The following is a 27,106-nucleotide window of genomic DNA, read 5'->3' on the forward strand; positions in this document are numbered from 1 at the left end:
ATTCATTGTGTCGTGGATTTTTGATGTTTGAATTTACTACAGATGTGCAAACAATGAAATTTGTGCTCATTTAAAAATTGTTTACAAATAAATCATGTCAGACAGACTTGACACTACGTCTAAGGTCGGTAGGTCAAGCTCCTCCCGGCGCGCGCAACAAGTTAGCGAAAATTAAAGATGGCAGCCTCCACCACGTCGGAATGTTTGCTGTAACGTCAATTGTTTAGGGAAACACATCTAAAATATTCACTTGTGCAAAACATGGACCGTTCTTTATTCGGACGAGCGGTAAAATACCATGGCTCTGATTTTGATCGTTTGGTCAAGGAAGAACAAACTGGGGCTACTTTCCTAGACGAAACTGCAGCTGCTGCAGAAGCAACCGACACCTCCGAAATAGATGGTTGCGCCCTCAACGACGGGGTTGTAAGGGCGAATAAGGAGAAAACTTCTTCCTCTAAACGAAAAGATATCAAAAGAAGGAGCAAACATCAAAACACAGGGTAAAGAAATTATTTATAATTTGGCTTAATTTGCATATGGGGAGTTTGTCAAGTTCCCTTGACTCGACAAATGACGGAAAGGTCATTCTCTACTTCACGACACTTGTCATGTCTTCCCCCTTTCCTCTTCTTAAACTTACTAATTTTGGAAAAGTTTCCGTGGAGCCACCACTTTTTCATTCGGTATGAAATAATATATTATAGTATCTAATTTACCTCAATGAGATATCCCTTTTTGTAAAAATGAGTGACAAAGGGGTGGCGCCATATGGAAAGTTATCCCTAATTTTAGTTCCACCAGACGCAGCGACTGTGACGAGACCTACATGCATGAGAGCCATATAACATTAACAGCTCAACAAGGGTGGGCCAGATGATCATGATGCATGATGATGATCATGGAGGAAGGAAAATAGAATTTTAATAAACAAAAACTAATTTTGTTATAAGTTTTTACACATTTTTTACTTTGAATGCTACCAGACCATACTTTTCAACGTAACCATGACTACACCTATAGTACAGTCCTACACTACATGATCAAAATAACAAAATATGTAGTAAAAAAATGACTAATGACGATTGTAATAGCACAACTAATCACACTGCTTATGTGATAATTGAAAGTCTTCTGTTTGCCTTGGGTCGTGCGTCAAAGGACATTGCGAACAAAGGGATTATCTCATGAGTGCACAAGTCGTGGTTGCCACTGCATTTCCAGTGGAGGATGTGAGGTATGCATCGCGTGAGATGCGGGTGTTGTGACTCCCACTTTTATTCATACATGTCCAACGTCAAACTTTGGAAAATTGTAAAATTTGTCATGTTTGTTTTCCAGATTCAACGAAGAATTCATTCAAAATCTTCATGGCTTTATAGCAAGAAAAGCAGATTTATTCTTCAAGAAACCTGATGAGCTACTAAGCAGTGCTAGCAGCACTGACGTCCCATTAGCAAAAGATGATGAGAAATCGGACTACTACGCAATCATCCCGCCTCTGGAGCAGTTCATGGGCATTGACATTGAAGTCTGCCAAGAGAAAGTCTTCGGACTTCTTAAAGTCGACGATGTCGTCTGTGGTCGAGTCCTCACCACCAAAGAGTTTGGCATCTTCGTCAAGCTCTTGGCACTTTGCAAGGATACATCTCGTTTTCTTGAAGACTGCGAGGTGGTCGCTTTGCTGCCTGCAGGAGAACTCAGGGACAGATTTTCAAATGTTGCGTCAGTCGGCGATTTTAGCGTTGGGGATCTTGTCCGAGCTGTGGTCACCAAAGTCACCGCTGAGGAGCAGAAAGTTCTTGTTTCATTGCATGCGAGAGAAGATCTAAAAGAGGACTTAATTCTGGTAAGAAGAGTTGAGAAAACCAAAACTTCAATGCATCAGAATCATACATTAATGAATTCAGTTGTGATTCAATTTCTGCTGTGAAGAAAACCAAAACTTCAATGCATCAGAATCATACATTAATGAATTCAGTTGTGATTCAATTTCTGCTGTGTTGCATTTTGATGGATTTACCTTGAAACACCTGACTGATTTGGGTTTTACAACCAAAATAGGTCTCAACTCCACTCCTTATTTTTTTCATAATTTGATTGTCCTTCTATTTTCAAATCTCAATCGCTGTCCTTTCTCATATCTCCAGGGCCTGATTACAGAAGCAGACCTCCCAGTTCATTATCGACGCAGTGTACTTCAACTAGACTCCTTAGAGACGTATGGAGACATGCTTGAAAGCACCGTGGGTTTTGACAATCCTTTCAACGTATCGTACCTTGGAGTTAAGCTGGGGCTGGGAAATGCTGCTCCCATGTCACTCATGCGGGGTCTTCAAAGGTGAGCGAGTTAGAGGGTCATAGATTTATAAGAACTAGAGGGAGTACTCGCTGTGTCACACACTCGGTCACCCTGGGCCAAAAATCTCTAAGAGGTCAATTGCATTCAAATGTCCAGTCACACGGAAAATGTTTGCTGTGTATTACTGCCCCTATGTCACTCATGAGGGATGGGTCTTCAAAAGTGAGCGAGCGAGTGGGTCGTAGATTTATAAGAACCGAAGGGAGCACTGGCTGTGTCACACACAGAACTCCACTCATCCACCCTGTGCCCAAAATCTCTACGAGTCAATTGCATTCAAGTGTATACACAGAAAATATTTGCCGTGTATTACTATTAATAGACGATGTGACCTGTGACATCACATGTTTACAAAAGAGCTACCAAGCCTGGACTTCCTGCAGGCACGATTTGTACATAGCCTAATGGAAGGAAACATAAAATCTTATATTTTATGGAGATTGCACTGTCCAATTCTTTTCAATTTTTGATGTGACGAAAGGGGGCACATCTTAATACTAGTCCAGCTTTTACTTTCATAACTCTTGGATTGATGTGGAAATTATGACACAAAATGTCAACATTCCCATAGGACCAGTGCAGTATCTTGCCAGGCAGACTAGTCAAGGAATGTACAAGGTCACGCTTTTTGTAAACAAAGTTCACATGGTCTATACTGTCCCCATATCACTCATGAGGGGTCTTCAAAAAGGTGAGCAAGCAAGAGGGTCAAAAATTTATAAGAACTCGAGGAAGCACTCTCTGTGTCAATTCGCTGACCAACCCCGAGCGATTACATAAAAATGTCCACATGGAAAATATTTGCAGTGTATTACTATTATTTTGTTGTAAATTCATCTTGTCATTTTTGCCAACTACAGAAAGAACTTTCCAGACAAGGAGTTTTCAGAACCGTTAAGAAAATGGCAGACGAATCGATGGTCAATGGAAAGGTAGGAACTTTCATCACTGTCTTGAATCAAACCAGGATCTGTTTTTTCAGCTCAAGAATCTGACAATGAAAGCGTTGGTTTAAAGTAGGGACAAAAGAACATTTTTTGAGTGTTCAAATCGACGTGTTTCATGAGACGTTATAAGCTGAAACAGCGCCCTCACTGTGGTCACAGGAATACCTACCTTTGGCTGAGAGCTGTGCGTTGAGCTTAGGCCTACACCCATGCTCATTTCCATTGTTTGACCTTGGTGATGGCATCCTCTCCAAGGGGTCCTAAAAACTTACAAAATACCATAGAGTTATATATAAGAACTAGAGAGCGCACTTGCCTATATACGCGCCCCGACATGCGCACAGGCGGCCATTTTCTAAGTTGACAAAACTGGCATCTCACAGCGTGTGTTTGTTCGGCCATTTTGTAAGTTGAACAAACAGCATCGCGTGAGCGTTCAATAAAAAAAAACCTCAAACGTGTATTTCATATTTAATGCGCGTGCAGAATAAAGCGCTTGTCATCTTGCGGTCCCGTGGCATTTGTGCACGAAGCATCACTCGTGCGCCCTCTAGTTCTTATATATAACTCTATGCAAAATACTGTTACCCAAATGGCTGATTATAAGAATGCCTCACTGTGTTATATCTTAATCACAAAAAGTATGTTCAAATGTTCAACTCTGTTTTCTTTTGAGAAACAAACAAACAAGACCCCCGGTTTTGTCCTGTCTTGAGCTAACTTGTCCGACACTGAAATCACTGGCCTCTGAGAAGTAATCCAGTGTAAAATCCAAGCCCTGGTACTTTATGGAAGTCTATGGAACCTGTGATTGGGACAGTACTAAACACAATCTCTCTTTAATCTGCAGTGTTGCTAAGGGTGTGGAACACTTCAAGGCAGAGAGGTTCATAGAAGCAATGCAACATCTTAACAAAGCCTTGGAGATCGATGAGCAGAATGTAGAGGCATTTGTGGCAAGAGGAGCTCTGTGAGTCAACCTTTTTCTAAAATTCCTAAAACAGCTACTTTAGTGAATATTTGTTAAAGACACTGAACACTATTGGTAATTGTCAAAGCTCAATCTTCTCACTTGCTGTATCTCAACACATGCATAAAATAACAAACCTGTGAAAATTTGAGCTCAATCGGTCATTGAAGTTGCGAGATAATAATGAAAGGAAAAAACACCCATGTCACATGAAGTTGTGTGCTTTCAGATGCTTGATTTCGAGACCTCAAATTCTAAATCTGAGGGCTCAAAATCAAATTTGTGGAAAATTACTTCTTTCTCGAAAACTACATTACTTCATTGGGAGCCATTTCTCACAATGTTTTATACTATCAACAGCTCCCCATTACTCGTTACCAAGTAAGGTTTAATGATAAAAATTATTTTGAGTAATTACCGCTGGCTTTAACATGAATGCGATTAAAACTTGTTTGTATTGTGTTCGTTTATCTTTTGAAGGGAAGATAGGTTCAATAATCACTCTTAAATTTAATTGCAAAAAAACTATTGGTTTTTAGAAGCATATATCAGTTTCAAGAAACATTTCACAAAGGAGCAATGCTGTTATGTAAAAATATGCACAATTTTTTTTGTCTGGAAATTTGAATCTAAGAAGCCTTTCTACTAACAACAGGGCATTACCATCCTAATGGGAAAACAGCATCTTCCATTGCCTAGAACTGGTTGCTTGTTGCTAACCTTCTCCAACATGGGACTTTCTGCTAGTTTTTCCAAAATCCTGATACAAGCATGAAATGTCTTTGTTTGTGAACTGTTGCTTGATTTTTACAGGTACGCAAACAGAGATCATCTGTCTAAGGCTCTGGGCGACTTCAGCAAGGCTCTTAAGGTTAATCCAAACCACCGCAACGCTAACAAGTACATGTGTGAAACACTCCTTGAAAGGGGAAAACAGTAAGAACATTCAACTTGTTTATCTTTGCCACTTAACATCGTTACTTGAAAATATTTCCGTACCTCTCTGCAGTATTATTTTTACTTTTTGGAGCTTCTTGAGTAATTGTTTCCGTTGAAATTATCATTGACACAATGAATCCCTAACATGGGTTGTGCTGGAATCTCTGAGTGCTGAGACTTACCTCCCATTGAGCTGAACAAACCATTTTGTTATACCTCGGTAACAAACTGTGAAGTTTGATTGGTCGAGAAATGACCAAGGTGATGTACACCAATGTACATCACCTTGATCGTTCCCAGCGTTGGTCGATTTCCAGCGCTCTGTACGTAAAAACTGCAGGTTCGAGGGAATTGTTTCTTGTTCGTCTGCTTATTAAACAATATGAGTCCGTCGTAATAATGTTTGAAGATGACAACAGAACTTCGAGAAGAGGAATAACAATAAACAAAGGAATAACAAAACAATTGTTGCACGCTGTGACTGGGGTCCATGGGTTTTGTACACCCTCAAGGCGCCATTTTCCCCCTCGGGTGTACAAAATGCCATGGACCCCGTCATAGCGTGCAACAATTGTATAGTGGCAGACTGTCCATTCTTGTATGCCACATTTGTAGAGCAACAGGAGAAAGTATTTTGAAAAAGGGGTCAACTTAATAACCCCCGGAGAGGGATTTTACTAGGAGTGTTTTTCCAAATCCAGTTGTCCCTCCTTGTACGGGTGTACGGTAGGGTAATATGGTAGGTTCATAACTGTGCACGCTACACAGGGGGCAACTACACATTGTAGCAGAATTCATTAAGTCTTCCAGCATGGAGGAATTCCATATAAAACAAATTGTAACAATCTGCAACCATTTAAGTTACTGCATTCCGACGGGGCTGTTAAGGGATTAAATAACCAAGTACCAAGATGCCCCAAAATTTTGTTTGTGTAAATGAACAGTGTGTTTTTGAATTTTTACAGAACCTTCATAATCGAGCCTCATACTTAAAAGAAATTTGAAACCTGAAAACAAACAGAGCGATAAGAGATGATGAAGGAGTGCCTTGTCCATGCTTTAGTATAATGTGGAAGTGTCGTGGCCGAGCGTTTAAGGGCACGGAATTCAAACTCTGGTTTTCTGATCAGCTGAGTGTGGGTTCGAATCCCCAACCATGACACTTGTGTCCTTAAGCAAGACACTTAACCATTGCTTCGTCCTTCGGATGGGACGTTGACATGTTGGTCCTGTGTGTTGTGTAACGCACATAAAAGAACCCAGTGTATTTATCGGAAAGAGAAGGGGTTCGCCTTGGTGTTCCTGGTTGGATTTGCGGCATATTACGCCACAGCACCTTGTAAACCATTGCATGGTGCTATGTAAAAGGAACAGATCTCACATGTCAAACTTAGTCCCATACCTTGCATAAACAAATGTATGTTTCAACGCTTTGAGACGCCCTTTGGGTGTATTGAGTGCTATATAAATATTGACTATTATTATTATAATGACTGCTTGTGATGTACTGTTTTTTATTGTCCAGGCTTGAGGAGGCGGGCACCATGGAGAAGGCCGCTGACTGCTACAAAGCAGCGATTGAGATCAAACCAGGTTTCTTAGAGGCACAGTTGTGTCTCAGTAACATCAAGAAGATGAGGGTGAGAAACCGTTACTAAATATCAATTATAATAATAGTAAAAGGTGTTTATAATACGCTTTTCCAAAATATGATCAAAGCGTATAACAAAGAAAAGGATAAAATGAAAACTTGCAAGCAACAAGTCATTAATCTACTACAGGAAAGATATCAGTTTTAAGTTTTTCTTAAAAGTAACAACACAAAAAGATTTATGATATTAGTCTGAATGGAAACTCCAAGATTGAACAAGATTTTGTTCCATCTTTTGTAACAAATTCAAGTCCAAAAGGATGATTTTTAGTATAAATAAATTACCATTTTTGACAACCCTAAAATGTGTCAAATTCTTTTAAAAATGTGACTCACGTCGACTGAAATCCAAGTAGAAATCGTCAGAAATCTTACTAAGTCTTCAAAATTCAAACTTGAGTCTCGAGTCATACACTGTCCTGTTATTAGAATATTTTATAAAGTATTGTCTTGCTACACTGGGTTTTTCTGTTCTTTCTTTTTTCACATGACTGCATTCTTGGAAACCACCCTTGGATACTGAACTTGTGCCCATTGCCATCATCAACTTCTGGTTTGCTGTTTGAACTCTGACCTTTGAACTCTGACCTGTGACCTCTATGCTGTGGAATCTTCAACCTCTGTAATCCGGGTTGGATGCTGGTTGTCTTGATGTGATCTTGGGTTGCTTCCATGTGTTACTTGACAACACATCTTGTGAACCACTCAAAAATGTGTATCCTTTGAAAACAAAATGCATGAATCTTTTTGTTCTGAACTTTGTGAAATGCAACAAACCTTTGAATTTTTTTATTTGGTTGGTTGTTTGCATGTTTTTTTTTTTTGGTTTTTTTTTACATTTTGTTTTACTACTTTGGACTGTATGGTGATTTTGTATTAAATATCAAAAATTGGAATATGATAAATTGTCAACAAAAATATATATATTTACAAATGTGAAATATTGATTCTTTTATGTCTTATAAATTGTCCACATTTCTGTAATGATAATGTTTGCCCTTTTCTCCCAATGTTCCTTTTTTCTTTTCGCCATTATTCACATGACCAAAATTGTACCTCTTTTTCTCTCTTTTTTTTCAAAATCTGAAATTATCTTTGTTCACTTTACTTTGTAACTGAAATTTGTGAATCAAATTTTTTCAAACTTTTACTTGAAATTCTACCAATTTCAAAAACCTTGTGGTATGGATATGTGTTTACTTGTTTTGAACTTCCATGGGTTGTTAGACGCCCAAAAAGATAACCAGCTCCCCAGAATCAATCTCCTCTGCTTCGCCGGGCTCTCCAGACTTAACTCTCATCTCAGCCGAGACTCTTAGACAAATGGTGGATACAGAGCATCACACATCAGCACCCACCAAGAGTAGCGCAGAGAAGAGCAAGAAGAAGAAAAAGAAGAAAGGCAAAGAAAGAGACAAGTCCTCAAGCAGGAAAGACGAGAAGCATTCTAGCAAAAGCAAGAAGAGGTCAAAGAAGAAAAGGAAGTATTCTAGGAGTTCAGATAGTTCAGTTTCTTCAAAGCCTTCCAGGTCAAGAGGAAGCTTACACTCTCGAGAAACAAGTCAACAGAGAAGTGGTAGAAAGCTCTTCAGAGAAGAAAGAAAAGCGGACAGAACTTCGAGCAAGAAGAGAGCAGACTCTCGGAAGAGAAGCAAATCATACTCTAGTTCTAGCTCTAGATCTAGGTCAAGAAGCCGACATCTCATTGACCGCAAGAGGACTAAATCTGGAAGAAGGCGGTCTGGGTATAACTCTGAGAGCATTAGCTCTGATTGTTCTTCAAGATCAGGATCTAAACATAGGAATGCAAGAAAAACCAGGAAACTTGAAGTTGTCGCAAAAACTGAAGAACCAACATCTTACAGAAAGAGTATAGTTGTACAAAGTAAGAATAGTGGAAGTGCCGGAAGAGGACGAACAAGGTCTAACCGTTCCAGCAGTGAGAGCACCTATGGCTCTCTTTCGCCAGAACCTTCAAGAAAGAAATCCAAACCAGAGTCAGAGTCAAAAAAGAAAAGAGATGAGAAATCACAGGCGAAAAAAACAGCAAAGCATCTTAAAACAAGAGAAAATCAGTCTCCGTCAGTGTCGCCAAGATCAAGACGTAGCACAATATCCAAAGAATCACAACGAAGTCACACAAAAGATGATGAGGAAGGTATTCAGTACTCGCCTACTAGAACGGATGGATCATTTCTTCAAAAGGGGATCAATGAGGACAGGGCTAGATCTAAGTCCAGCTCCAAAGATGGTTCCCATCCATCGAGAAGGCACAGTAGGGATGTTTCTCCACAAGACCAAATGAAAATGGGAACGCAAAAGAAAGATATTCACAACAAAGGTGATGTTTCCAAGAAAAAAGCAGAAAAATACATCCTTGATAAGGCACAGAGGGACGACAGTGGATCAAAGACAAAGTCGAGCAAGAGACAAAGAAATCAGAGCAAATCAAATAATCAGGATGCCAAGAGAGGACGCAGAGACAGGAAGAGTCAAGATAGAAGAAACAGAAGTATGTCGAGAGGGTCTTATTCTGAGAGTAGTTACTCAGACAGTAGTTACTCTGACGGATCCTACTCCAGCTACAGTTTATCAGGAAGCCGTTCTTACAGTTACAGCAGTTACAGTAGCTATACAGCATCAGGGTCTAGCAGCGACTCTGATGACATGAACAAATCAAGAAAACGCTCGAGGCCAAGAAGCAGAAGCCCATCAAAGACCAAATCCAGGAAGTCTGATGTGAGGAAGCCGCAAGATGAGGATGAGGATGATAGTGATAGTGATGTGGATACAGGTATGTACGAGATCTCTAGAGACCATCTTGAAATGTATATGGAGAGCAAGAGCTATCAGACCAAGAAAGCTGGCGAGGGAACACCGTTAAAGAAGAAAAAGAGGAAGCATTCAGAACAGGAACAGGACGAACCTACAAAAAACAGCAAAGTGAAAAGTCAAGAGAAAGAAAAAGCTTTATATAGAACTGAGAAACTGAAGACACCTATTCCTCCTGAAATCAAGAAAGAGGAACTAAAGAAACCACCTGTGGCTGTACCTTTCTCAGATGTGAGGCCAGCCAAGAAAAGAAGATTCAAAGAAGTCAAAGATGAACCTTCTCCTTCTCATCAGCAGACCATTGCAATTGAACTTGCCAAACCTGCAAAGGTTTCTGGAGAACACATCCATCCATCCTCTCATGTGCCTTTCCGTCCGTCATTAGAAGGTGCATCTCAAACAGGTCACAATCTGCCATTAGTGTCACATCAGTCAATAGAACCTGGTGCTGGCCCCCATCATCAGACAGGTGTGGGCATTATTGAACAACAACGAATACTGCCCAGGAAGCTTCACCAGTCAGTTCCTGACGCCATGATTAACGATCGACCGCAACCAAGGGAACCTAAAATGGGTACAAACATAGCTGTTCCTCCCACAGCTTCTGCTTCAGGAGTTTCCAAACCGACTGGAGTAGAAGAGTTTACACTAGAAATGTTTACCCCAGAACAACAAGCTGTCATTAAGACAATTTCTAAACAAATGGAAAACATCCGTCGACAAAAGCTGCAAGAAGAAAGAGCATGCTCTGGAGTGATACTGGATACAAACGACAATCGTCCTAGTATTAAGAGACCCCAAGAAGGTCATGATGGAACTAGGGGTGAAAGGTTGGCAGATGTCAAAAGTCAAGGTCAGGGTCAAGGACACCACATAGGTGTAATTGTATCACAGCGACCTGTTGACAATCATGATGATCAAGTACAAAGCACAAAAAGTACTGTAACGTCCTTTCCAGATCAAAGTGGACACCTTCATGGAGTCATAGGGTCCAGAGATAAAGCAGGAGTGGAAGTAGAGAAACCTGCTGCTGTGACAATTGACTACCAACACGGACAGAATATCATCATGGAATCCAAGGGAAGGGGAATCTTAACCCCTGAACTGCCGAGTGTCCCAACAATTGAACAAGTCAAATCGAGTAGAGGTCCTGCTGTACTTGCAGAAAGGGCAAAAAGCAGTTTAGCTGGAGCTGGAGACATGAGAACACAGACTTCAAAAGAAGAACGCGAACGTAATCGTAGGAAGACTAAAGAAATGGAACCAACAAGGTCACACCACAGTAGTAAAGGTCAAAGGTCACATGATGACACACATGCCAGGGAAAGGTCGGCAGATTCAAGTCATTACAGTTCAAAAACAAGTGAGAAGCAAAGCATGGATAAGAGCCTTGCATCAAATCATCCAAGACACACAGAGGAAAGTGCAAAATCGACTAAGGTTATAGATTATCAGCATGGCAGAAGTGAGAGACGCTACGAGAGAAGCGGAAGGGATAAACCTGCCAGTAGCAGACACCAGGATAGATATGGTGACAGACCCCAGGATAGATATGGTGATAGACCCCAGGAAAGATATTGTGATAGACCCCTTGATAATCTCCATGAGGCTTCATATGACAGACCTTTGAATCACAGAGATGGCAGAGACAGTCACCATCATAGATATGGTGACAGACGCCCCGAGAGAGACAGGAGGGATGAGCATTCCGGTAGTGATAGATATCACGGTGGGACGAGTACCACCAAGGGGGACAGATACCAGAGTAGACCCCACAGCAGATATAGTGAGAGACATGGCTCCAGATCCAACCAAAGCAGTAGCAGAACACCAGTTAGACCCAGAGAGAGCAACGCCTTCCACAAGTTGATTACCTTCAATAAGGACATACAAGTTGCAGTTCTGCACAGCGAAGGGAAATGGGCACGTACCCAAAGTCCAGAGGTTGAGAAAAGGCAGACAAGAACATGGTGGCTCTAAATAGAATTGAATTTAATTTCGGTTCACTCATTTATAGTGTTGTTATTGGTAGACTTAATGCATTTGTCCTTGACAGTGGTTCTTATGGTCGATTGCGGACTTTTTAGTTAAGGGGGCACAGGGGCTGATTTTTTTGCATTCAAAATCAGTGTACTATAATAATTGCTGCTGGTCTCGGATTTCCCCAAGAATCCTTTGCCTGCTGGTTATGCGCATGGCGACAAGGATATGGGCTAGTGCATTTTATCAGGTGTCTTTTGTTTGATTAAAGCCATTGGACCCTTTCGGTTCAGAAAAAAAAAAAAAGTTCACAGATTTACAAATAACTTACAGCGTTTACAGAAGCCAATGGTGAAAGACTTCTTTTGAAATATTATTCCATGAAGTGCTTTACTTTTTGAGAAAACAGCAAAACAATATAAATTCTCGTTAACGAGAATTACAGATTTATTTTAAACACATGTCATGACACGGTGAAACGCGCGGAAACAAGGGTGGGTTTTTCCGTTGTTTTCTCCCGACTGCGATGACCGATTGAGCCTAAATTTTCACAGGTTTGTTATTTGATATAGAAGTTGTGGTACACAAAGTGTGGGCCTTGGACAACACTGTTTACCGAAAGGGTCCAATGGCTTTAAACAAAAGCCAGATTCATTGTTTTTTTTTTTTTTTTTTTCTTGGTTTGTAATAACAAAGTTTTCTCTTTTTTAATACTGTGCTGAACAAGAAAACCAAGAAAAAACAAACACTTTCTTTTCCAATGCTTATTTATATTTACTATACCTCATACATATTCATGACTAAGAGTCAAGTTCTTACTAGTCCATTCATTATTTCCATAACAAATTTCCATTTGTTGCATATTGCTTGTTACAGGTATTCAGCTGTTGTTTGCTTATCCATAAAATCACATGGAAATTTGGTGCTTAGCAGCTCTATGAAATTGGGCCCACAAGGTGGGATGCTAAGCAATTATGTTTTTTATTTTTTAAATGGCAATTTCAATGTGTTTTTCCAGGTGCTATTTCCAATGGAAAAAAATCTCTTTTTAGGAAAAGTCTTTTAAATTTGTAAGTAACCGGGGCCCAATTTTAAATCTCTGCTTACCCTAAGAATTCTGTGCTTAAAGCCATTGGACACTTTCGGTATCACAAATTATATATAAAACAACAAACCTGTGAAAGTTTAGGCTCAATCGGTCAACGGAGTCGGGAGAAAATAACGGGAAAACCCACCCTTATTTCCGCACGTTTCACCGTGTCATGACATGTGTTTGAAATAAATCCGTTAATCTCGATATCGAGAATTTATATTGTTTTAATGTTTTCTCAAAGAGTAAAGCATTTCATGGAATAGTTCTTCAAGAGAAGTCTTTCACCATTACCTTCTGTAAACCCTGTAAGTTATTTGTAAATCTGTGAACTTTTAATTTCTTTTCTGTACCGAAAGTGTCCAATGACTTTAAGATCCACAAAATCACATGCTTTAAGGGGTGCAGTAAGCGAATAATTCTGTGGTAAGCAGTTACCATGAAATTTGGCCCAGGTGCCAAGTCCACAAGTTAAGCAAAACGCTAATGCTTAGCACAAATCTGCTGGAAGCAATGTACAATGCACGGTATTTTTGGCTGGTTTCCACTTAGCAGATATTTTGTGATGAGTGCAGCAAATATATTTTGTGCCCTTACCATGTGTTTAAAATGTTTTTTTTGTGATGAAAATGGTTATCTTGAACTATGTATACAAATTATCTGCTGGTAACATTATTTTTAACACTGAAGTGTAATAAATTTATTTATAAAACACCTCTTGCTTTTTCTGTTTCTGGTTGGCTGAAACACGGTCATGTGGGATGAACTAATATAGTCTAGTGATTGCTCACGCTCATTTACGGGATCTAGTTCCCGAGCGAGCACTAGTCTTTGTAAATAGTGCCTGGTTACAACGCCCTCTCTTAACTTGAACCGTGAACAGCAACTCCAAAACTTCCTTTCTTTTCCAGATTTCTGTTCTTATTTCATATTTATGACCGAGCTGTGTTATAAAACACATATTGACTGGCATAAATCGGTAACTAGTGTACGTCTATTCCCCCTCGGGCCTGTGAGTGACCAGAAGAGGGGCCTATTTCCCTCAGCCTTCCACCTCAGTAAATAGGTCGCTCTTCTGGTCACTCAAAGTCCCTCGGGGGCATAGACGTACACTAGTTACCTCATTGCCAGTCAATATGTGTATAACAGAATAAAATGTTCTGTACAGGCAATCTTGAATCACCAGTTTGTGGGAACATTTTGAAGAATCTGCTGTTGATCATCTTTCTTAGAACATACGTACATGTAAACTTGACCAATTTCTACCATTAAAAAATGGATCATCTCACAAATTGATAGGTTGTTGGTGTTATTTTTCTAAAGGTTTTTTTTTTTTTTTTTGCTGGGCATGCTGTTTATACATTGATCTAAATGCAACTTTTATTCTATAACATACACTTCTGCCTAACATCTGGTTTATAGTCGGTCGAATGACACAAAACTTAACACTCTAAAGCCAGTTATAGTTACCACATCAGGGACTGGTTTCTAAAGGGGGCTCGCGATCGCCAGAGCTCAACAATTATCATCCAGCAACCAACTATATACTAGGTGTCAAACAAACAAAACTGTCATTAACTGTGTTAAAACAGGAAAAGGCATACCCTTTAAGAATTTAATACATTCCATTGCAAGATTTGGCTAAAACACCAAAACACTCTTAAAAAATAGAAAATTTCATAAAATGTACTTATAATTTTACAAGTTTGGTGTACTATATCTAGTGGGGAAACAAAGGTGTCTGTTTTAAATAACAAAGACATTCTGAATGTCCTTAGTAATTGTTTTAGGGTGTAAATATAAGGGTTTAACTTTCTGAAAGTGTCCCACTGTTTAACTTGGCAAGCGGGGATAAAAAAAAAATGGCAAGCGTTGATAATTTGTCAATGTGATGCATGCACCTCCATGAGCAGGTTACTTTGATTCAGAAGGGCCATGCCAATAATAAGATTATGCCTAAAAAATCCTTTTTCAAAGGGGTCAAAGTGGATGGTCATGGGCGAGTGGTTAAGAGCATCGAATTCAAGTTCTGGTGCTGATTCACCGGAGTGCGAGTTCGAATCCCAGTCGTGACACTTGTGTCCTTGAGCAAGACATTTTACTATAATTGCTTCTCTTCACCCAGGGGTATAAATGGGTACCTGCGAGGGTAGAGGTTGATATTGTGTATGAAAAAGCCACAAGCGCCTTACAGGCAGCTCAGGTCATTCAAAGTCCCTCGGGGGAATAGATGACACTAGTTACCTCATTGCCAGTCAATATTGTGTATACTAGTCGCCCAGACTTACACACACATATACCCCAAAATACACCAAAACATTAGTGATATACTATACAACAAGCTATAATTGCATCAATGTGCACATCAGAAGTGTCCGTGAGTAATATACTATCGGACAAACTATATTTGCAATAAAGAGCATATCGGAAGTGTATGGAGGCCTCCAAAAGGCGTAGCAGAAGACCCCTCTTAGAGTTGTCTGCTGTTCCTCCTGATGAGATCCTGTTAGGTCCATCCTTGTCCCATTGTAAAACCAATGACTGGACTTCAGAGATTTTGCCTCAAAGGAAATTTCACCTAATGCCACGAGGTAATATGCACTGGTAAATCAAATTGCACTTAACCATTAAGTTACACTAAGACCTTATGCATTGATGTCATCCAGCCGCCATCTTAGAGGAAAAACGGTGACAAAACAATCGAGACGCACAGTATTGGCCAATGAACAACCTCCTTTTGACCTCTAGGTGAGGGCGCCCTACCTAAATGACATCATGTGCGTAAGGTCTATATACATGTAGGGAGGATACAAATTAATCTTGTACAAATATTTGTTTATTCTTGAATTATATAAAAAAAGTGAGCTGGCATGTCTATTTTGATGTTTATAGGCCCCTAATAAGCTCTGGTAAATTACAAAATGCAATGTAAATAATAATTTTGTTACACTAATATTATACATGTCGAGAAAGCCTAAAATTAGGGAGAATACAACAAATTTGTACACCAATTTGGGTCCTAGTTTTTCTGGGGCTGCAATGTTTTAATCTTTAACCCCTAGAATGGTCCTGATTTTACTGTTTATCTCGTCTCGCTGTAAGTAGCAAGAGGTCATGATGCGATGTCCAGTGAAGCCAATGCGGCCGTGTAGACATCGCCAGTTATCAATCAGCATCAGTCTCCCAGGGTTGAGCTTGACCACAAACTCGCTGGCTGGACTCTGGAGGATCGCGGCAAACGCATGGTGCGCTGCGTAGAAACGGTCAACGTCGTCGGGGGATAGGTGGGACAGAGGAGCCCTGTCTGAGTTGTTGTACCTGCAGCGAGAGTTAGATCGAAGACATAAAATTTGGTTGTCAAATGCGCCATTTGGTTGCCAAATGCATTACATTGAAGAGATAAAACTTGGCTGTCAAATACACCGTATTTTTGACCGAGTGTAGGCGCTCTCAAAATGTTTGTATTACTTACGGGAGGATATGCATTCATACCCAAAATAATTATCAAAGACTGGAACACATTACCACCACATGCATAATATTCATCACGAACAATAAGACTTTTAAAGGAGCCGTTATATCCTAAATCAAAATCAACTTACAACTATGGGTGACAGAACCCTGATTATAAAACTTTGCAAATGAATCGCAGAAGTGATAAAAATAGTATTGAGAGCACCCTCATGCGGTCAAAAACTTGGCGCATTAATTCTGAAGAGGGAGTTGATAAGGGATCAACTCAAAAGTCGGGCAAGTTCTTGAAAGAAAGTTCTTGTCTAGGAAATCGCACACAATCCATGGCAGTGTATACGATCTAGTTGGTATGATACTACTCTAGAATTGCAAAGGTCATGGGTTCAAATCCCACCCGAATAATATACCTGTAATTTTTGTTCACAGAACTCGGGTGCACTGAGTATACAGTGCTAACACACATCTGTACACTGTACAATGTATATGGGTAAAAGCCAAAATGAATATTGCAAGTTTTAAATCCGATTTCCTGAAAGCAAAACAGTCACAAATCAAAAGAAAACAATGCCTGGATAATGGCTTAGCTGACTTGAGGTCTCTGCGCCAATAATTTCTCCCGATACCTGATATTGATCAGCTGCCCTGTCACAGGATCATGGTTGAGTGTTGTGAAGTGCATCTCCATGTGTCGTTCTTTGTCCTTGTAGCATGCGGACAGTGGTATGGTGCTTAGAGCTTGGTAGTGTTCTGGGTGGGTCTCCTTCAGTTTGGCCGCGGCGTGGAAGCCGTCAACCAAAGGATTCTCCCCTCCGAGTCCATCGTGCTTGAAGCATGTAAACAACATGGCTCTGTAAATAATAAATAACAACAAAAATGTCTATTGGTTGATTGAACATGTGCGCTCTGGGTCATGTGTTTTTAGTATCTCTCTGAATAAACATTTGTGAGTAAGATTTGAATAATGTCTGGTACATCTTGACTTGCTTGGTCACAAGTTCCCGCCTAAATTTGAATTCCTTTGACATAGCAACTGTCTCTACAGTGTAAAGAAATGAAATTAAACAGCCATCGTACCAGACATTCTTTAAATCGAACTCGCAAATTGCTTGTTCGGTTTTGAGGTTAAAAACATTATGCAATAATTTTCTTTATTTTGAGGGAGGTGGACATTCCCCACATCGATGTGAGTTAAATGCTAAAACAAAATATAATACTGGATTCAGACCTTTGACCTCCACCATTCCAGAGCAGATGTCTCACCATTAGACCGCTGAGCATGTGCATTGACACGAGGCGGACTCCTGTCATTAGCAATAAAACTAGAAAAACAAATAAATCTTATTGAAGTAGAATTAAGCCTGGTTCATACTCTCCTGCAAATGCGATTCAAATTTTGATGTCACAGCTTTTTTTTCGCTGGAATGTTTCACGGGAGTTCAGCAAATTTGTAACTCTTCCTAATGATTCATTGCAAATTTGTGATTTCAACATCTATGCATTCACAGGAAGTGTGTGGGAACCGAGCTTAAAGCCATTATACACTTTCTGTAAACAGTATTGTTCAAGCCCCACACTTCGTGTACTACAACTTATATACAAAATAACGAACCCGTGAAAATTTAGGCTCAAGCGGTCATCGGAGTTGGGAGAAAATAACGGGAACACCCACCCTTGTTTCCGCACATTTCGCCGTGTCATGACATGTGTTTAAAATAAATCTGTAATTCTCGTTATCGCGAATTGAGTTTGTTTTAATGTTTTCTCAAAAAGTAAAGCGCTTCATGGAATAATATTTCAAGAGAAGTCTTTCACCAATACCTTCTGTAAACCCTGTAAGTTATTTGTAAATCTGTGAACTTTTTTTTTTTTCTGTTCCGCAAGTGTATAATGGCTTTACTGCATATTCTGAAAAACAAGTGTTTTTCCACAAAAGTACATACCCCGCAGGCTGGGTAAAGTATGTTGTATCTGTGTGACAATTCAGTTTAGCGTTGGAGTATGCCAGATCAGCTATCTCATTATCCGCCGTGACTACACAAACACCTCCATAGAAAGTCTCTTGTAGTCGGGAAAGCCGATTTGCAGCTTTCTGCAGATAAAAAAAGAAAACACAGAAATTGTGGTTTAATGGTAGTTCTTTTAAAACATTGCATGGTGAGACAGAAACAGAAACTAATGTCAGAGCATACTAACGGAAACATTAAGTTGTTAAACAACTGGGCCAAATTTCATAGAGCTGCTAAGCACAAAGGTTTGCTTAGCATGACATTTCTTCCGTGATAAAAACACCAACCAAACTTCCATGTGATTTTCAGGATAAGCAAACAACAGCTGAATACCAGTAAGAGGCAATATGCAACAGATGGAAATTTGGTTGGCAATCCTGTTTTTATCAAGGAATAAATTTCATGCTAAGCAAATTTTAATGCTTAGCAGCTCTATGAAATTGGGCCCTGGTTCCCTTGACCCCTTCTTGCTTCTAGATGGCTCAGTGGTTTTACAATTCCGATGGTAAACAACAGGGGCAAGCATTTTTTCCTTGGTAGAGGGCACTTGCCACTTTGAGCGAAATTCAAGTTTGTGTTGGAACATTTCAATGGCACAAGGTAAGGGGCACGGAGGCATGTGGGGCACCAAGGCAAGGTGCACTGAGGCAGGGGCAACCAGGCAAGGGATACTGAAGCAAGGGGCACCATGGCAAGTTAAACTCGTGCAAGGGCCAACAATGCAAGGGTACCAAGGAATGGGGCACGAAGGCAAGGGGTGCACCAAAGGCAAGGGGCAGCGAGGCCAGGGGCACCACAGCAAGGGGCCCACCAATAAAATTGGTTCTATTGCCTCTGTGAAGTGTCAGGCCTGCTAACTTTCTCAAAGTTGACAAGCAAGCAATATTGTTTGAAAACTTTGCTGAGAAAAAATTTGCAAATGATTTGCTTCCTCTCTTGTCTTTTTGATACTTTCAAGAGCTTCTCGATACCTGAACATCTTCAGTGTTCGGCCGGTTCCCCTCAAAGAACACCAGTCCAAACTTATAGAATCTCTCCACTGCTTCTTTCAATCCCGCCTCTGTCTCGATGAACTCTTTGTAAGGAATGTCGGGAGGAAGCGTCCTCGTCATCTTCTCGCAATCCCAATACACACGAAGTGGTGCCATCCCATCGATCGCTCGCTGTCCCCCAGGAGCATTTTCCACCAACCACTGCCATGGGAGTTTGGTCAGGTGACCATCAGGCCCTGAAAAAGCAAAAATTAACAAGTTAATACCTTATTTTTTTGGTTGTTAGTAGAACACAGAGGCATCTGATTATGGGGTGTTGGAACACTATTGTGGTGTCGGAACATGGGGGTATCGGAAGAATGGGTCTGTAGCCATGACTTACATATCAGGTTCAGTCCATCTTTTTGACATGTCAACTGCTGAGGTTTGATGTCCAATGAAATACTGAACGTATCCACCAGTTGCTGGGATGTTCCCGAGTCATGGCACTCTGCACACCTTAGACAGAACCAAGAGAAAATAAAAAAGGGATAAATTATTGTATTGGTCACTCTAAGGAATCATGTGGCCTGTCGTGGCTGAACGGTCTAGGTCACTGGACCCAAGCTTTGCTGGTGTTGTCAGCAGAAGAGTGTGAGTTCGAATCCCGGTCATGACAGTTGTGCCCTTGAGCAAAACATTTACAACAATGGTTTCATAAAAATTGGAAGGTAGTGCATTCTGCTCTACCAGCCAAGAGTAGTATGAGAGGGCAACTTTAAGATGCAAGCGTCTCATCATCCCAGTGTAGTCCTCACCTTTATTGTGGCCTTGAGTTGCTAGGCAATATCTAGAACAACAGCAGACTTAGGTTCACATGCCACCTAAGGCGTATGAAGCACCCACAAAAACAGATGATCCTTCACAAATAATTGATAAACAATGAACAGTATGTATCTACCAATAAGGTACACAGGGCGCTGGAAAAGAGAAACACTTTAAAGAAGTGTTTTGAAGTTCTTTCTTTTGATTATGAGACAGATTATGTGGCACCTAAAGTTTTACAAGGTGTTGCTGGAAGCCCCTTCTCTTTTTACATCACATTACGCGACACACGGTACGCACATGATACAACTTAAAAATCCCATCCATTAAAAGGAGGAGGCAATAATGGTACTGTAAATGTCTTGCTCAAACACACAAGTGTCAAGACCAGGACTCGAACCCACACTCTAATCAGAAATCAGAGCTTATCCCCTCGGCCACGACATGCCACAACATTATATTACAAACATTTTTACACTAAGTTAGTTCCCAGCTACTAGTTGGGATTATAACACACCTCTTGCTCGTTCTGTATTCTGGTTGGCTGAAACACGGTCACGTGGGATGAACTAATATAGGCTAGTGATCGCGCGCGCGTGTTTTGCGGGAATAGTACCAGACATGCAATAGTCTTTGAATATAGAGCTCGGGGTAACAGTGCCCTCTCTTCAGAAACACGAACAACAACTATAAAACTCCTTTTTCTGTTCTTATTTGACATTTTAAGACCGAGCTGTGTTATAAAACACATATTGACTGGCATAATTCGATAACTAGTATACGTCTATTCCCCCTCGGGCCTGTGGGTGACCAGAAGAGGGGCCTATTTCCCTCTGCCTTCGGCCTCGGGGAAATAGGTCGCTCTTCTGGTCACTCACAGTCCCTCGGGGGAATAGACGTATACTAGTTACCTCGTCGCCAGTCAATACTTATTTGTATAATAAGTATAGGGAACAAAACTATTGCAAAAGATAGCCCTCCGCAAATCCAGACTGCAACTTAGAGTAAGACTTTACCTGCAGTGATCTCTAAGCCAAACAAAGCTTAGGTCCCAAAGGAATTCTTCGTATGTTACTTTTACTCTTCGATCGTGTTGAACAGCATGGGCGGTCTTTAAAATCTGAGATGTTGACATCTTTCTTATCTTAGCGTGAATTACTTGTTAAATCAACCTGTAGCAAGGAAAATTTAGTGTTACTTCACAAGCAAAATCATTCATATATATTTGCCGCTTAAAGGAGCACGTTGCCTTGGATCGGTCGAGTTGGTATATATAAAAAGCGTCTGTAACCGTTTTTTATAAAATGCATATGGTTGGAAAGATGTTTTAAAAATAGAATACAATGATCCACACAAGTTTGCCTTGAAATTGCGTGGTTTTCCTTTTACTGTGCGAATTAACACGGTCGGCCATTTATGGGAGTCAAAAATTTGACTCCCATAAGTGGCCGACAGTGTTAGTCGACGAGGTAAAAGGCAAACCGTGCAATTTCGAGGCATGTTTGTGTGGATCATTGTATTCTACTTTTACAACATCTTTCTACCTACATGCATTTCATAACAAATGGTTACAAACGCTTTTTATATACCAACTCGACCGATCCAAGGCAACGTGTTCCTTTAATTAAAGGTGTAAATCATTAAAGCCAACACTTTCGGTAAACAGTATTGTCCAAGTCCCACACTATGTGTATCACAAATTATATATAAAACAACAAACCTGTGAAAATTTAGGCTCAATCGGTCATCGGAGTCGGGAGAAAATAATGGGAAAACCCACTCTTGTTTCCGCGCGCGTTTCGCCGTGTCATGACATGTGTTTAAAATAAATCCGTAATTCTCGCTAACGAGAATTTATATTGTTTTACCGTTTTCTCAAAAAGTAAAGCATTTCATGGAGTAATATTTCAAGAGAAGTCTTTCACCATTACCTTCTGTAAACCCTGTAAATTATTTGTAAATCTGTGAATTTTTTTTTTTTTTCTGTACCAAAAGGGTCAAATGGCTTTAATTTGTGCTTCCTCGGTGGTTTTTGGAAGACTCCCCCTATCTTAAAGTTGACTATCAACACGTATCTTGTGAACAATTCATCATGAGACAGTTCATTAATAATTAAGTGATCCCAATTTTGAAGAAAAATACTTGTCACGTCTTCATAAATGTATCAAACTCAAAGCACCTTTAACGATAGCTTTGTTTTGACTAGTTGAGCTTTAAATTAAAGTGGGATTCAAATGTCATATTCAGTTTTGTAATGCACTCATTTATCAACACATACAATACATTCACCTTGTGTACAGAAGCAAGTCATTCACATTACCAATCTCCATTCACTTCCCATGTATAATTACTTCCGGGTGGATGAGAAGCAATTAATTTATAATTAATATAATTATTTTATTTGTTTAACTTTCTATTATTATTAATACTATTAGTATTATTATTTAATAATAAGGCAAAGTTTATATAAACCTTTGTTTTATGAAACCCCTTTATTCTTGTAATTCATATATATATGTAGAGGTAAACAACCTAACACTAACAAACAAACTAACAAATTTCATTTCAAAATGTAACTCTACGCGACACATGTACATGCAATAAAATGAAAATGTATAATAAAAAAAATACAGCAGCGGTGCCAAATTTCAGTGAACTCAGAAACTTAACTCCGAACTTCTAAAGGAACGATTACAATACATCACTTACTAGCTAGACTATTAACTTTAAAACACGGGCAGTCAGGCCCTAAAGTGTTACTCCCAAAGAAGCAGTGTGTTGGAGGCTGTATCGATACTTCTCGTGGAAAACGATAGAATTGTGCGATAGAGCTGGCGAAGCATCCGGCCATGCAGCTAGCCCCCATGCAGCATGCAGCAGACGACGCGTCGTCGCTATACGCATCAAAACATGGCCGCCGACTAGCTACGCGCGCGAACTGTTTACGCCCTCTGTAGGCGAACCGAATAAGGGGGCGGGGCAGGGGTGCGTTTGGGCGGTCGTAACCAATTTCGGTCACTGCCCAATTCAACCGAAACTACAGGTAAACAATAATATTTCTCTGATGGGTTTATGCTATGACTATTGCGTTCGTCTGCATTTTTTGTGTCCTTTATAGCTTGATCTTTTTGACAATATCTCTGTGGCATTGCCCCTATAAAGTTTCAATTGCAAGCATAGGTTTGAAAACATGCGCGCTCTCTATGCTCGGCCTCTTTCACGCTTTCACTCCGTTTTATGGCAATATTAGCTTTGTACACTTGCCCCCCCCCCCCCCCCACCCCCACCACCATTTCCCCGGCTTAACTTTCCTCAAAATAATATTAATTGGGTAACGAAATTGTTGTTGTGGTATAGGCCTACTGTTATTGTTGTTGTTGTTGCTGTTGTAGTTAGGGCTATTGCGTTCGTCAACTGGAGCGGAAGTGGCGGAAAATGGCAAATTGGCAATACAACGACAAGAATATCGCAACCAAGTAGTTAGAAATTTGATCAACCAGGCAAAGATCATCCATTATTCATCTCAAGTACAAGAATCCTCAGGAGATCAAAAGAAGCTCTTCAAGATAATTGGTAAGTTGTTACTCAAACCCAAAACCCCTGTCCTTCCATCCACCTACAATAACCAGGACTTAGCAAATGAGTTCCAGAAATTCTTTGTCACCAAGATTTCAGACATCCGCTCATCATTCTCATCAGTCCCTTACAACGTGCCGCAGACATTGCCACATCTTCAACCAGAGTGTAGACTATCTGTGTTTGAGCCTGTCACTGTTGCTGAGATTCAAAGGGTTATTATGAAATCTCCTTCAAAATCATGTGAGCTGGATCCAGTATCAACATCCATGATAAAGCAAAACATTGATATATTTGTACCCTACATCACTAAGCTTGTAAACGAATCTCTCAGTTCCGGTTGTTTCCCCGATAGCCTCAAAGTTTCCTACACCAGGCCGCTCATCAAGAAACCAAACCTGGACAAGGAGATATTCAAAAACTACAGACCGGTTGCAAACTTAAAATATCTTGGAAAAGTCATCGAACGAGTAGTGTCATCACGTATTTCTGATCACATTCATACTTTCAACCTGTCCGACGTGTTCCAGTCAGCATACAAGCCTTTCCACGGGACCGAGGCTGCACTAGTCCGTGTGACTGTGAGCAACGATATTCTCTCTTCTATGGACAATGGTAACCTTACAGCACTAGTCCTGCTAGACTTGAGTGCTGCTTTTGACACTGTTGATCATAACGTCCTTCTCTCTCGGCTCCAGAATCACCTTGGCATAAAGGACACAGCCCTAGCATGGTGCAAATCGTATCTCCACAACAGAACTCAGCATGTATGTATTGGCACTGCGATATCCGACCCTGTTGTTTTGAACTACTCTGTGCCACAGGGGTCGGTGCTCGGCCCGCAGTGGTTTACGCTGTACACTTTACCGATTCGTGACATCATCCTCAAATTTAATCTGAATTACCATGTGTACGCAGACGACACTCAGCTATACATCACGTTTAAATCTTCTCAAGGAAACGCCAATGCATCTATTGCAAGACTTGAGAAATGCATCCAAGAGATTCGACGTTGGACACAACAAAACTTCCTGAAGTTAAATGATGATAAGACAGAGTTCCTTTTATTTGGGTCACGTCAACAGTTAACTAAGGTTTCAGTGCCATACATCTCCATCGGTGATGCTCGGATAGCTCCCTCGCTGAAAGCTCGGAACTTGGGGGTTATTTTTGATTCATCGATGACACTTCAGCCACACATCAACAATATTGTTCGTTTATCATCATATCACATCAGGAATATAGGTAAGATTCGCAAGTACTTGGACAAAAGTGCCACTGAAAAGGTCATTCACGCATTTGTTACTTCTCGTCTTGACAACGGCCATGCTCTTCTCTACTGTCTTCCTAACAACCAGATTTCCCGACTTCAAAGGCTCCAAAATACTGCTGCCCGCATTGTGACACTGTCTAGAAAATCCTGTTCTATATATCACCCCCATTCTGAAACAACTACACTGGCTCCCTATCTCTCAACGAATCATCTTCAAGCTGATGCTCATTGTCCACAAAGCTCTAAATGGCAAGGCTCCCCACTATATTTCCGAACTGCTTCAAGTTTACACTCCATCAAGGAATCTTCGATCAAGTTCCATGCTTCTCCTCATTGAACCCAAGTCTCGACACTCATGGGGTGACAGGTCTTTTTCTTCAGCCGCGCCACGCATCTGGAACTCTCTACCACTTAATCTTCGATCTTGTCTTTGTACCGCAAAATTCAAGTCTCTTCTCAAAACTTATCTTATGTCACAGGTTTTCAATGACTAATTTTGTTGTGTCTGTTTTTCTTTTTTGTGTGTTTTGTTTTTGTTTTGTTTTTGGTTTTACTGCGCCTTGAACACCCAGCAGGGTGGATATGTGCGCATTACAAGTCTTCTTCTTCTTCTTCTTCTTCTTCTTCTTCTTCTTATTATTATTATTATTAAGGAAAAAAGGAAGGCCTATCCTTTATAAAACAAAATTAAATCATACTCACGCACTGTGGTGGTAGGCAGGCCTACCTCATAGCCCCAAACAACAGGATAAACCTCGCAACACGTGACGGGCCACTCAGGAGAACTCAGGGAGCGATGCAGCAATAGCAGTAAAATGAACTGTTCAGTGGTAGTAGCTCATAACGTCGACAAAGTTGTCTTTTCAATCGAGGCACCCTAAGAGAACAATGGCTGACAGGTAAACGTTGTCAAAAGATCAGAATTTTGAGATAAATCATGCATAGATACAAAATTATGTAAATAAACGCTTTGATAGAGATAAAGAAAACATGATAAAAGATACAAACTCCAAGAGTGCCGAACACTATGGGCCGGCTATGTGGGAAGGTCAAACTGTGCCAATAGCAAACAATTTTGCTACGGTTCAGAACTTTCGAAATGCTGCTGGGATTGTGTGTGTGCCCCCCCCCCCTCTATACTTCGGATAGTGCCCAGTTTTTTTGTTAACCTATTTTAACCTATTGTTATTCATCCTTGACGGACCTTTACATCACTCAAACAATGCGGTATTGTAGGCCTACGGGATAAGCCCCACATGCTGCCCTATACCCACACTCTTTCAGTCTAGACTATTAAAACATTGCCTCAACTTACAACATTTTAAATATAACTTGTGAGACGTTATTATATTTCTAAAACAAGAACAGTTTTATAAAGTTATTTTTTTGTATCGCCTCGGGATGTTGGTTTTTCTACTCGTGTCCATTTTTTTAAAAATACTTTCTACGGAAAGTTTTGTTTATGAACAATTAAATGGGTAATTAGGCCCTCATGAATAACTATTATATTATATTAGCATAAAACCTTACATGGTAAAGAGTATTGGGGAGAGGTTGACAGAAACCATTGTAAGAAGTGGCTCCCTCTGAAGTAACGTAGTTTTCGAGGAGTAATTTTTCACAAATTTGATTTCAAGACCTCATTAGATTTTGAGGTCTCGAAATAAAACATCTGAAGGAAGAAGCACACAACTTCGTGTGGCAAAAGTTTTTTTCTTTTCTTTCATCTCGCAACTTTTATAATCACTTGAGCTCAAATATTCACAAAATTGTTATTTATTGCATATGTTGAGACTCGAAGACTAGTCTTTGACAATATTTACCAATAGTGTGCAGCGTCTTTAACGGTATAATTTATTGACAACCTCAACCAGCAGCATCTGATTATTGCAGACAGTTTCACTCAGTCCTCCTTCTATAATATACCCCTCAGTTTGGCCCCCACCACCTTAATTATACTAGATTGAATAAAAAATAAATAGAAAACAAATGAAATGCGGTTGACCTGTATAAAATCCTTAAAAGGACTTTTATCGGCTATATATCTGTCGTATTTAGCTTAGAATGACCGGCAACTTCTTCACGAAACAGGGAAAACATACTTTACTCTGGAAGACAGAGTCACCCGCCCCCACCGGCCGAGCAAACGTACGCAAAGGGGAGAGTTCCTGTGTCTTATAGCTAACGTCGTGCACATAATTGTGTACCGT

At 40.2% G+C, this 27,106-nt stretch overlaps 2 protein-coding genes across 4 annotated transcripts; one reads left to right on the forward strand and one right to left on the reverse strand.

Annotated features, from left to right (window-relative positions):
• The first annotated feature begins 189 nt into the window (after window positions 1-189).
• Window positions 190-14,418, forward strand: LOC139944875 (uncharacterized). Its single transcript, XM_071942022.1, has 8 exons — window positions 190-503; window positions 1,342-1,849; window positions 2,151-2,341; window positions 3,223-3,294; window positions 4,160-4,279; window positions 5,093-5,215; window positions 6,744-6,858; window positions 8,097-14,418. The coding sequence occupies exons 1-8, from the start codon at window positions 262-264 to the stop codon at window positions 11,679-11,681; spliced, it is 4,956 nt and encodes a 1,651-aa protein (XP_071798123.1). The 5' UTR covers window positions 190-261; the 3' UTR covers window positions 11,682-14,418.
• On the reverse strand, window positions 12,505-27,007 carry LOC139944877 (trimethyllysine dioxygenase, mitochondrial-like). 3 transcript variants are annotated; one of them, XM_071942027.1, is made up of 8 exons: window positions 26,720-27,007; window positions 25,599-25,755; window positions 21,064-21,219; window positions 19,626-19,741; window positions 19,223-19,479; window positions 18,186-18,334; window positions 16,869-17,093; window positions 12,505-16,089 (listed from the first exon to the last, which is right to left on the reverse strand). In XM_071942027.1, the coding sequence occupies exons 3-8, from the start codon at window positions 21,180-21,182 to the stop codon at window positions 15,816-15,818; spliced, it is 1,140 nt and encodes a 379-aa protein (XP_071798128.1). In that variant the 5' UTR covers window positions 21,183-21,219; window positions 25,599-25,755; window positions 26,720-27,007; the 3' UTR covers window positions 12,505-15,815. The 3 variants fall into 3 exon arrangements, with proteins under 3 accessions (XP_071798128.1, XP_071798127.1, XP_071798126.1); XM_071942026.1 differs by lacking the exon at window positions 26,720-27,007 and having other exon boundaries at window positions 25,599-25,780; XM_071942025.1 differs by lacking the exons at window positions 25,599-25,755; window positions 26,720-27,007 and adding an exon at window positions 22,757-22,901 and having other exon boundaries at window positions 12,506-16,089.
• Between the last annotated feature and the right edge of the window lie 99 nt (window positions 27,008-27,106).

This window comes from Asterias amurensis, chromosome 12 (assembly GCF_032118995.1).
Source record: "Asterias amurensis chromosome 12, ASM3211899v1".
In the NCBI taxonomy this organism is placed as follows: Eukaryota; Metazoa; Echinodermata; class Asteroidea; order Forcipulatida; family Asteriidae; genus Asterias; species Asterias amurensis.

Coding starts and splice junctions, on each gene's coding strand:
- LOC139944875 (XM_071942022.1), top strand. CDS start 262: ATGGACCGTTCTTTATTCGGACGAGCGGTAAAATACCATGGCTCTGAT. Junction 4,280..5,092: donor TTTGTGGCAAGAGGAGCTCT/GTGAGTCAACCT, acceptor TGATTTTTACAG/GTACGCAAACAGAGATCATC. Junction 5,216..6,743: donor CTCCTTGAAAGGGGAAAACA/GTAAGAACATTC, acceptor TTTATTGTCCAG/GCTTGAGGAGGCGGGCACCA.
- LOC139944877 (XM_071942027.1), bottom strand. CDS start 21,182: ATGTCAACATCTCAGATTTTAAAGACCGCCCATGCTGTTCAACACGAT. Junction 19,480..19,625: donor AGATGGACTGAACCTGATAT/GTAAGTCATGGC, acceptor TTGCTTTTTCAG/GGCCTGATGGTCACCTGACC. Junction 17,094..18,185: donor TACTTTACCCAGCCTGCGGG/GTATGTACTTTT, acceptor TATTATTTACAG/AGCCATGTTGTTTACATGCT.